General features: G+C 46.9%; 1 protein-coding gene across 1 annotated transcript in view; it reads left to right on the plus strand.

Moving 5' to 3' along the window:
- The first annotated feature begins 532 nt into the window (after window positions 1-532).
- Window positions 533-12,010, plus strand: part of INPP5D (inositol polyphosphate-5-phosphatase D) — a 35,775-nt gene continuing 24,297 nt past the window's right edge. Inside the window, exons 1-6 of the mRNA XM_029911149.1 lie at window positions 533-693; window positions 2,149-2,289; window positions 9,627-9,714; window positions 10,505-10,585; window positions 10,773-10,844; window positions 11,165-11,288. Of these exons, the coding sequence (XP_029767009.1) occupies window positions 587-693; window positions 2,149-2,289; window positions 9,627-9,714; window positions 10,505-10,585; window positions 10,773-10,844; window positions 11,165-11,288 (613 nt within the window). The 5' untranslated portion in view covers window positions 533-586. The remainder of the gene's footprint in view (window positions 694-2,148; window positions 2,290-9,626; window positions 9,715-10,504; window positions 10,586-10,772; window positions 10,845-11,164; window positions 11,289-12,010) is intronic.

Consider the following 12,010-nt stretch of genomic DNA (forward strand, 5'->3'; position numbering starts at 1 on the left):
AAATCTGTGTGTCTGTCCGTATTTGGCGGAGATGTAGCCCCTTATACATCTCCCTCTCCCATGTAGCTCCTGGGCACTGTCCCACTCCACTGACGACCCATTATAATAATAATGATACCTAGCCATGATATAGCACATGCACATTTTCAAAACACTGCACAAATGTTAATCAATCTTCACAATGACTGGGAAATTTAAGTTAAGTGACTTGACCAAGTCTATTCAATAAGCCAGTGCCAGAGCCCAGGATTATTGCTTATGCATTCTGGGTTCACAGCCCTCAACTCAGCCCACTACACCACACCATTGAGTTCAGTGGGAACAGAATTGGGCCCTTATCAATATCAAGGTCTGATCTGATGAAGTTCAGATCTTTTCAGTTCAGCGATTGCAGGCCAGTTAATCTGGATGGATTTTGCACTGACTGCCACTGTGATGCAGATGATATTGTGGGTCAGAATGGGAGGCAAGTGGTCTAGGCGTGTTGCCAAAATTACTTTGTTTCCCTTCCTTCATGTCAGACCCTGTACCAACGCCACCCATATTACCCCCACGACCCTACCTGGTGGCACTCCCGGCAAGCGAGATGAAAGAAGCGTCTCCTCTGAATGAAAGTTCCAAGGTGGCAGAAGTCAGCAAACTGTCCCTTTCTGAGACGCTACTTCAGCGGCTGCAGTCCCAGGACACCAGCAGGTGAGCTCTGGTCATTCGCTGCCCCCAGAAACGTAGATAGAGGGGTAATAACCAGGACAATAGAATCAACATTGAAGCCCTCTCGGGAGTTGGTAAGGCGCTGCGTTTGGGAAAGATGTCACTGATATTACAACTATGTCAGTGCACTCTATTGTGGGAGAGGGGCTGTGGGGCCTGCGTCTAATCTCACACTCATTTTACTCCAGTGTAACTCCATGGGCTTCAGAGGAGTTACTCCTGTTTACACAATTAAAGGGAAGTCAGAATCAGGTCCATTCTCTCTTAGACATTAAAGTAATACAATGGCTGCTCCTTAAGGTAGCGCTCATGCTCTGGCATGGAAGAAATGTTCTCTTGAAGTATAAAACAATGTACTGACCTCCCCCATGGAGATATTTCCTAATGTACGGTAAGATAATATCGGAGAGAGGCTAGAATAGAAATCATGTGCCTAAACCATAGATATTGTGGGCTAGATCCTTAACATGTGCAAATTGGAAAGTCTTCATTGGTTTCAATGGAGTTACGCTGATTTATGCGAGCTTAGAGGGTCTGGCCCCATCTAAGTATATGGCTGTCTAAATACATCACGCATGTGGTAGCCTGTTGAATCTGGACACCCATTCAAGCATCGGAGGAAACTGGTGACATCTAGGGTGACCAGATCCTCAGAGTTAAAAATCAGGACATGTGTCTATGGGCCAGGGCTGGGGGAGCAAGTTACAGCAAAGGGAAGCTAGTTTGGTGTTCTGTCAGGGAGGTAGGACAGGGGGCTGGATGGCTGACTGGCAGGCTGGGTAGGTGGCAGGCTGGGAGATATCTGTTTTGATTGGCTGCCTTCGCTCTTCCATCTGCCTCCTTGGAAAAGAGCAGCCAGTCAGAACTTTCTGCACTTGCTGAGGGATGAAACAGCCAGTAAACTTTGACTGCTTCATCCCTCGGCACGGGTAGAGGTGCCAATCCCCACTCATCAAGGACCCAACTGGAGCCTCCAGTCCAGCCTCTGCTTTCGGCTTCTAATCAGGCTTTGTCTGAGGCAGAAGTTTTGAAAAAGGAGTCACCCATGGAGACATGAGCAAAGGTCCTGGCTCCCCCAACACTCCCAGGCTGTCAGCCCCCAGCCTTTCCACCACACCCAAACCCTACAGGAGACTTACTAATCACCCCCCACCATAGCTACCTCTCAGTCACGACTGCAACTGCTTATCTCCCACACCAGGGCAGCATTCATCCTATTGCAGTGGGGAATCCTCAGGCAAAGTCTAAGAATTCCATTTCCCACCACCACCACCACCACCACTTAGAAGGGAATATTGACATTGAAGAACAAGGCAAGCCACACAGGAGTATTTCTTAGCTGTGGAGCTTTCTGCTTCAGACAAAACTCAGCTGCCTGATGGTTGGGGACAGTAGGGAGGAAGCTGGTTTCCTTACCTGCGTCAGTCTTTTTCACAGTGTTTCTGAGGAACACCTCAAGTTAATCCAGGATTATCTGCGAGTTCACATCACCAGCGACTTTGAGATGGTGCAGATGGGCTCCAGCAGTCTCCCACAGCTGAAGAAACTGCTCACAGTGCTCTGCAAAGGGCTCTTCAGGTAACTGGAGCCTAATTTTCAGAGAAGCCAATATAATGTCACAACACTGTCAAAGGCAGGTGCTATTTGAATTGTGAACCCATATTTCCAGCACAGCATTACTGCTTATCCTTAAAAACGGGTAGTAAGACAACGGTCTCATGGCCTATGGGGTTACAGGCCAGGAGCCAGATGCTCATGCTCCAGTGAGGGTCAGATGATTTACGCCGCCTGAGATTCTGGCCCTGGGACATTAAATCTGCCTGAAAGACACAGCTGTAGCAGGTAAGATTTTCCTGGGGGTGGTTTCAGTTAACAGAGTATTATTTATTTTATACTTTTGTTTAGAAAGAAAAAAAGCCAAAATGCATTAAAGGATTAGCTTAGGAACAGATATAAACGGCACCTCCAGAATCATCAAGTAAAAGTCGTATATAAAACCCCCCACGTATTGCTGCATGACTATTCTATCCAAACCCCGACTCTCCTCTCAGTTACAGCAGGGAGAACCTGGGGTGAAATCAGTTAACATAGTCCAGGTGGAGTGAGCAGAGAAACAGGCCCCTACTCTAGTATGGTTTCCATTACAAGTACCCCTTCCCTATCCAGAGCCCATACCCAGCAAAAGCTCAAGTACCGGTCGGGATCTGATTGCTCCTCAAGCTTCCTCCCTACTCTGAAACAAACAAGGGGCTCATCCCTCAGATCCCAGGGAGACCATCTGGATGCCTGACCATCAACAGAGAGGTCCTGTACCTCCACGCTGGCTCAGGGGCCCACAGCACCCTTTTCCACACCGGCTCCTTGGCAGCTAGGCTCCCGTGGAGCAGTGCAGGCAGGGGTACTGCCCTCCAGCACCTGGAACTCACCCCCACAAATTAGGAGAAAGGTCGAAAACATGGGCAGATGCACCCAAGAACTAATATCGATTCACTGAGCACTAACTTGTGAATGGAATTCCCACAGAGCTGCAGGGAGGAGGATGGGCCAGATCCTCAGCTGGTGTAAATTGGTGTGGCTCAGTTGAAGTGACTGGAGTTATCAAGTTACACCATTTGAGGATTGGCTCAGTGTGCATTCCCCTGCTCCGTAGGCCTGAATCCAGCCCTCCCCAGGGTCCCCAGGGAGGTTCGGGGAGTGGGAAGTATGATGCTGCAGAACCAGCACTTCCCTTTCTGTGCCCCTCAGCTGGGTTTCAGTTCTCTACAGCCACGGAGGGGAAGGTCCCATGTGCTCAGTTATTAGCAAACCCTGAATAATGGGATCCCACAGCCAGCAAAATCAGGACTGAATCTTTTCCATTGCTAAACTGTCTCAGATAGGGCTGTGCTGTTATTCCAATGAAGGCCAGGCTCATTTTTCCCAGAAGGGAGCTCTAACGCATCACTACTTTGTGCTATCTAGGCTTTTGTACCCCTCATCGCCCTTCGAGGGGATAAGAAAGTCTTAAAAAATAAAACCTACCGATATCAAATGTTCTCAAGCATCAAAGCTGCTCTTTCAATTGTCAGCATCCCTTTAACATTTGTAGTGAGAGGGCACAGAAAATCTAGTGCCCACTTCAAACATTACCAGGCCAAATTCTCTACCGGTGAAAGTCCATTGACGTCAGTGGAGTTGCACCAACAGACAATTAGCCCCACCTTCCACCCCTTGTTTAGCGGCATATATTTATGGATTAATCTGTTGTTATCCCAGGAACTAATGACATCTTAATATAATTAGTCTAACTGGGCAGATTTTCAAAGACCTGTGTGATAGGTGAGGTGCAGCAAATGTAATTCTTTTCACGGGCAATCACCCACAGCATGGAGATGGCTAATTAAATGTATAATTGACCAATTTGCATATGCAATTTCCCACATGGAAATGCAGGATTCTTTCTTATGAAGGGGACTTGATCTAAAATCCAATGAAGTCAGTGGAAAAACTCCCACTGATTTCAATGGGCTTTGGATCAAGTTCTGATCACGTACTCAGTTTGCGTTGCTCAAGTAGTAAGAGACTTTCAAAATCAGCCTATTAAGCTGACTTGCTGTTTGAAAATGGAGTGGATTTGATATATCCCATCCAATTCCTTCTCCCTCCTGTAATTACCTGCCAAAATCTGTACCAATAATCTCGGTATCATTTCATTTTGGTGGATTTGCCGTCTCAATTTTCCTGTGAGTTCCTAATAACTTTAGGCCGTTTCTCCTTCTTTGTCTTCCATATCAATCAGCTTTCTCTAAGGCCTGGTCTACACTACGACTTTATTTCGGATTTAGCTGCGTTAATCCGAATTAATCCTTAACCCGTCCACACAACGGAGCCAGTTACTTCGAATTAAAGGGCACTTAAAATCGATTTCTGTACTCCACCCCGACGAGCGGAGAAGCACCAAAATCGATTTTGTAAATTCGAATTAGGGGTAGTGTGGCCGCACACCACCGAATTAATATGGTTAAAATTAATGGGGTAGTGTGGCCGCACACCACCGAATTAATGTGGTTAAAAACCGAATTAATGTGCTTAGTGTGGCCGCGCACAATCGAATTTATACAATCTGTTTCCCAAATTCGAATTATCTAAATTCGAATTAATCTCGTAGTGTAGACGTACCCTAATAAACCTCTCTCCTGCAGATCAGATTTTCTCAGGAGTGTGTGCATTCCAGCCATAGAACCCAGCATTCTCCCGTAATTTACTAATTTTCAAATATCTGGGAACTTAATTGCTTTATGTAGCTCCCTTAATCTCTGCGATAGCTTGCAGCCTCTCTAGCTGAATCCCCCTATCAAGATGCTGAAATTTAATTTGTTCTGTGACATTACCTAATTTTAGGTTTCGTTCACCTCAGCTTCTTTCCCAGCTGCATTGAGGGATTCAGCCTGAAATCTGCAGCTAGTTCTCAGGCTGTTTCTCAGACATCTGTGTTTTCTTTTTCTTAACTGGATTCAGTACCTTTTATTATTTTCACAAAGCCTTGGGGAGGGGAAAAATTGCAAATCGCAGACTCAATTGGCACTAATGCCCTATCTTTAATTGTATAATGTCTCTCCCTTGCCCCCTCTAATCTCACATAGTTTAGGGACGGGTGAGATATCATCTTTTACTGGACCAGCTTCTCTTGGTGAAAGAGACAAGCTTCTGAGCTGACACAGAGCTCTTCTTTGGGTGACCTGAAGACTTTAAGGAGAGCTCTGTGTCAGCTCAAAAGCTTGTCTCTTTCAGAAGTTGGTCCAGTAAAAGATATCACATCACCCACCTTGTCTCTCTAATATCCTGAGACCAGCATGGCTACATCAACACTGCATATAGTCCAGGGATAGCTGTTGTCAGACCCAGGTGACACTGCATTCAGTGTAAAGGCTGAGAACTTTTCTTTGATGTCCACTAGCTGATTCATGCCTGTGCTGGCATCAGACTGTGGGTAAGATGTGACTGCAAATGTTAGCAAGGGAAAGGGGACGTTTTCTGGAACTGCATATCCGCCTTTGGGGTGGGGGTGAGAAGGTTGCTTACAGCTCAGTAATGGGCAGAGCTGGGCTAACTGTTCAAAGGGACCAATTTACTGGTGACCATTGACCCTTTTCCAGTTCACGAGTTACCCATCAAGAAATGCAGGGCCAGCGTCTGAGCTGTGGCTAAGGAGCACTCCACATAGCTGAGCGGGAGCGCGGAAGGGCTGTAGAGTACCTTTTATGCCCCTGACTCCCCTGCTCCTTAGCCAGCTCCGCAAAGGGCCAACTCCTGGCATGAATTAGAGCAGTCTGAAGGTTGTTTTCAACTGCACCAGCTACTACTGGTCTCCAGGGTCACCAGGCTGTAAGGATGCCCAGGCCAAGTACTCTGCCTCAGGAGCGGAGGTATAGGCAGGGGCAGGGAGGCTGCAAGAACAGTGGCTGAACCTCTCCCAGAGATTCCCATAGTCGGGGGAATCCTCCGGGGGCTGAGAAAAGCTTTAGGGGGAACTTCAGGGGAACTTTGTGCCAGCACAGCCACGGATCTTGCTGCAGATGTATGAGGAGATGTTCCTCATTCAGAATTCCTTAAAGGGTTTGGGTGGACATATTTCACAGTGCGAGTTATTTGTGAGCTGTTCAGCTTGACTGTTGTTTCAGGCAATCACTTCATAATTCCCTACATGATCGGTCACCTAAATTACATGGTGTTATTTCTGCTCTCTGATTGCATGACTCCCACAAGGAGCTTTTAAGATGGCTGCTCAAACACTTCTGGCGCCAATACTTATGCAAATACAGATGGACAGAAGTGTTTGTGACACTTCCTGTGAAGATTCTCATGAATAAAATTTTACTCACACAGCAGTTCAAAGGAAGAAAACAAAAGAGGTGTGAATGCAATTAAAACCACTTTGTGGTTTGGTTGAGCACAAATGCCAGTAAATACCCTTCTGCATTCTTCCTCAAGTCTGACCTGTGTGTTACATTAAGCTGCACTTCATGGTAAAGGGCCTCAGAGAGGGCCATTCTCACGTAAGAAACGGCCAAGCAGCGGGTTTTTCTGTGGTTGCTGTTGTTCAGAAATGTACGGTCTGTGCTGCACATCGCTTCAAAGTAGATATATTCTAATTGTTTCCTAGTGGTTTGTCTAGTAGAATTTCTCCCAGTGCTTCTAAAACCACCTCTTTTCTGATAGGGCCGGAACTAAAGTCCGCTGATGTTAATGGGAGTCTTAGGGAGGTTAGGATAACTTAAAAGGTTCAAAGCAGAACAGTTTTGTGACACAGAACTAAGAGCCTAGGAGGGCTGGGCTCCCAGTTCCACCACAGACTTCCTGGATGACCTTGGCAAGTCACTTAGGCTGAAATTTCAAATGTGGGTGCCTAGCTTAGGCCATTGAATACACATTTAGGCACCTAAATAAGTAGCTTGATTTTCAGAGACCACAGGTGCATGCTCACTGTAGCACCTTTTCCAGAGAACTAGATGGAGAAACTGGTGCATTCGTACCTATAACAGTGAGGGGACTTGTTAGTGCTGGCTACTAATTAGGCACAATGCCGCATTGTTCTCCATGTTCATCTTGGCCTGCAGGACCTAGCTAGGGTGACCAGACAGCAAGGGTGAAAAATCGGGACAAGGAGTGGGGGGTAATAGGAGGCTATATAAGAAAAAGACCCAAAAATCGGGACTGTCCCTATAAAATCGGGACATCTGGTCACCCTAGACCTAGCTGCTCTGCCAGTACTAAGTCTGGTCATTAGCAGAGAGTGTCATTTGTGCCAAGTTCACACAAAGATTTTGTGATGGACAAGCATCCTCTGGGCTCACTAAATACATTTCATTTGTAACCTACCCTTGATTTGAATTTAGGAAATTAAAGCCTGGTTCATTTTACATCCACAGTTCCACTCGTCCCCTTATTGCATTTGTTGAAAAATATATCTGTGTATTTCCTCCTTCACTGATGGTACTGTGCTGCCCCAGCTTCTGGAGCTGTAAGGAGTTCTGTTCAAATGAGCTGTCGCTGGTGCATTAGCTGACATCCTAACCCTGCTGCGCTGTCCTGATCTTTCAGGGTTGGCACTGACCTCACTGGGTATGTCTACACTGCAATCAGAGGTGTGACTGCAGCTCAGGCTTGCATACCCACACTAGCTTTAATCTAGCTGGCATGTCTATGAATAGCAGCATAGGTGTGGTGGCAAGGGCTTCAGCATGGGCTGTAGGAGCTTGCTGGGCAGCTTGGGGATATACTCAGGTTGAAGCCAGGCCACTACGTCTTCACTGCTATTCTTAGCCGCGCTAGCTAGAATAAAGCTCGGGTGGTTCTGTCTACCCATGCTGCATTCACCCCCCTAATGCAGTGTAGACACCCACGTTCACTCCATACTGACTATGCATCATTAACTAGTTTTGTGTGTAACCCTTCTGCCCATCTAAGTTGGCAGCAACAAGGGCCGGGTTCTGTATCTAGGGGTTCCGTTTCAATAACACAATGCAAAACCGGCTCGAGCCCCCACCCAGTGACCTGGGACAATTACATACCACCCCCCTGGGTACCTCTAAGAGGCAATACTTCCCCTCTCGCAAGCACGGAGTCTGAGTGTAGCAGAAAATGTTTAATAACATGAGGTAAACGACATCAGCATAAAATTGGAAAAACGCCACAAACAGGATTCATAACACAAACCATGAGCAAAACCCACCCCAGCAAATTGGGCTGTGTCCTTTCCCTTTGGTTCTTGAATCCAGCAACCCAAAAATCACCCAGAGTCCCCAAAGTCCAACATCCCCAAAGTCTCTGGGGTCCAGCAACCACTCAAAGTCCCAAAAGTCCAACAACCCCCAAAGTCTCTGCCCCTGGTCAGTGCAGCCCCAGAGTAAAGGGGGGGGGCACGCAGGGTGTTAAGGGGCACCTTACGTGATCCGAGGCTGGCCAGCCGTCTGTTTCTCCGTGGGGGTTCCGCCGCAGCCTTTACCACGAGCCAGTCCACTTTCCTGCCATCCCACGAACTGCTCTGCTCTACAAGCTGCTCCGCTCCACTCCGCTCTGCTCCGCTCACCGACCTGTGAGCCGTTCCAGCCGTCCCCGCAAACAGCTCCGCTCGCCGTTCCTTGGGCCACTCCAACCGGCCCCGCAAGGCTCCACGCCGCTCGCTGCTCCTCCAGTCGTCCCCACAAATTGCTCCGCCAGCTGCTGAGCAATATAGCTTCAGGCTCCCCCACTAGTTAACATAGCCTCAGTGATCTCAGCTCTTAATAACATCAGCTCTTTTGTGATTTCAGCTCTTAGCAATTTCAGCTCATAGTATAGTAGGGAAGCCCCAGTGCTGGTGCACCATTGGCCCAAAGTGAATTCAGCTCAGCAGCCTGTAACTAGACTCCTAAGGGAATCAAAGTTAGCTCTGACATTCAACAGTGGAGAGAGGAGGTGGTGCAACTGGTGTTTCGGACCCTCAGAGGGGGCCCATACCATCAGGTACAAATACCCGTCCCCATCCTCTCTCAATTCACTGGGTTTTGTAACCCATGCCCCTTGTCAAGCAAGTGCTACTTAGGTAATGGTGAAGGACTCACTCAGTCCTTCTGTCATACAACAGTTCCACTGGCCTTGATTCACAGAATCAGGGTAACAAAACTTTATTCTTCCTGCCCCAATAATAGAGAAACTGGGGATCCCACACCAGCCAAAGTAACCACTTTCAGTTGCTGTGTTTCTTGCCAGGCGAGTGGGTGTGCCTATGCAAACAAGATCAGCCCCTGGAGTTCTTTTCCACACTCGCCATAATTCACCACCAGATGTCAGGGTAGAGCTCATCCTGACTCTGCTTACATGTGCTTTATCCTTCTTTCGTTGCCCCATGTGACCTTGCCCCTTCAGTGACCTTTGACATGTCTTTGTATTCTCAGTGAAGCATCTCGGACTCTCCCTTCCCTGGAGTCCATCCAGAAGGTGTTTGACCAGCAGCTGCCCCCTGGTATCCATCAGCGTTCTCAAGTAAGTTCTACTGGAAGAAGTGGGGAAAGGCGGCCAAGGAGGAGTGATAGTGTCTGTCAGGCACAGACGAGGGGGAGGGAGGCCTTTCTGAGCTTGGGACACAACAATGACCATTAATTTAGATGATTGGTTAATACTTTTGTTCTCTTTAGCTTGTTTCTGGCTGCAGTGCACTGGGCACACAGTGAGTTATTTAACCACTGATTCAGCTAGCTCATAGTCTTCTCCACTCTCTCCCATCCCCCTGTCCCAAAGAGAGAGTGCAGCAAAGTGCCTCAGTCATTCCTACTTCCAACCTTCATCAGCCTGTGACCCAGAATTGCAAATTTGTCCTTCCATCAGCTTAACTCCTCTGGATGGTCAGTGTCTTTTTGTGACAAACGTTTCCCTCCTTCCACCAAGCCACCTCAATCCTGTGTCCAACCTCTTCTGTCCTGCGGCCCAGAAAACCAGAAGTCCAATCTGCATGTTCAACCCATGGCCCAGTAATACAAATCTGTTTTTCTGTCATCAACCATCCAACTCTTCTGCACGTCCAGCCTCCTCTGACTTATGTACTGGGTTGGCAAGGTTGTCCTCCCACAAGCCCAACTTTCCTGCATGTTAGGTCACATTCTGTGCCACTGCGCTTCACGTTACAGATTAAACTTAGATGACAAAAACACACTGCTGCTAACAGCTGTTTCTGGAAGGTGGTGTGAACTCTGAGATTCTTTGGGTCTGGTACTCATGGTTCTCTCTCTCTCTCTTTTTTTTTTTCTTCTTCTTTTTTTAATGCTATTTTTACCAGTTGCTTGGGGAAGCCAGTCCAGTCAATGTTGTGTTGAAGCTCAATCAGCTGATCTCTTTGCTGTCCTCGGCTGAAGAAAAGGTAGAGATGTATAACTATTTTGTGTTCCCATCTGCTTTTGGCTTTATTTATGCTTCTTTCATCATCAGTGAAATCCACCTCTGTAATGAGAATTCTCCTGCGATGCCTTTATTACTCCCTTCTCTGATCCCCCTCAAGTGAAGTGTAGAGTCACCAAATAGATACCCATATGCATGAATTTTTACAGGTGAAAACACTGTTGATTGAAGGACCTGATTCAACACATCGGCGTTCTCTCATCCCTCCTGTAACCTTTGAGGTAAATAGACTTCGTCAGCAATGCTTATCATACTACAGAAGAACACAAGACATGTAGGAATGTCTCAGTGTCTTAAATTTCTGGATACTATGCTCTGCTACAGTAGAGATAATACAGTTATATCTCAGTGCCTGGGGTCCCTTGGTGCTCTATGGTACTATAGTAGGGGCCATGTCTTAAAGCTCTCTGTTTGGAGTGATGTAAGTGGGTCAGGCCATGCAGATGTTTCTCTGTGCATTGATTTAGGTATTGCTTTTCCTAGTACAATTGACTGAGGTTTAGAAAAATGGCTTATGAGAAATCTCTCCCTTTTCCAATAGGTGAAAGCAGATTCTCTAGGAATTTCCCAGAAAATACACCTCAAAGTTGATGTGGAGCTGGGGAAATTGATTATTAAGAAAGCCAAGGATGGTCCTGAAGACAAGTTCTATAACCATAAGAAAAGTAAGTTACCCTGAGTCACAAATAAGGGGTTAGTCCTCTAGATCCCAATGGGAATTTTGTCATTGACTTCAGTGGGAGCAAGGTTTGGTCCAATGTGTATATTAGTCTGTTATGCTGAGAGTTTGGTTCTACTGCAAGGCACCAGTAAACCTAGATTGCTTGTCTCCAAGGCAGTTTTCAGTGAATGGGAAGTCAATGCTGTGGTAAATGGCTCTTTCTGAGAGTTAGTTTACAGTCCCATGGCTTTCAGTTAAGTTAAGACAATGGCAGCATGTCTGCAAGGAAAACAGCGTCCCTTGATCAAAGGTATTTCCAATTTCTGCCTAGTATAGATCAAAGAGATAAGCCGCAAAGATATAAACATCTCAGAGATGTTAGGCCAAAACTGGTATGAGTCCATCTCTTTCCTAGGTATGCTGAACCCACAAAAGGATCTGTTTGGAAAAGTAAGGTCTTGAGAAGGTATTAGTGTCCTTGCTCTCAAGATCAGTGCTCAGCCAGTGGCTGTTTGTACTGCTGTCAGGTTTGTTACTTTGGCCTGGTCTGCACAATTTAGGTCAACATTGCTATGGCGTTCAGGGTGTGAAAAATCCATACCCCGGAGTGCTGTAGCTAGACCCACCTCATCCCTGGTGTAGATGCTGCTAGGTTGGCAGACGAATGCTTCCGTTGACCTAGCTGCTGTTGCTCGGGGAGGTAGAGTTCCTACAGTGACAGAAAAA

Source organism: Terrapene carolina, unplaced genomic scaffold (assembly GCF_002925995.2).
Source record: "Terrapene carolina triunguis isolate 2854851 unplaced genomic scaffold, T_m_triunguis-2.0 Scaffold88, whole genome shotgun sequence".
In the NCBI taxonomy this organism is placed as follows: Eukaryota; Metazoa; Chordata; order Testudines; family Emydidae; genus Terrapene; species Terrapene triunguis.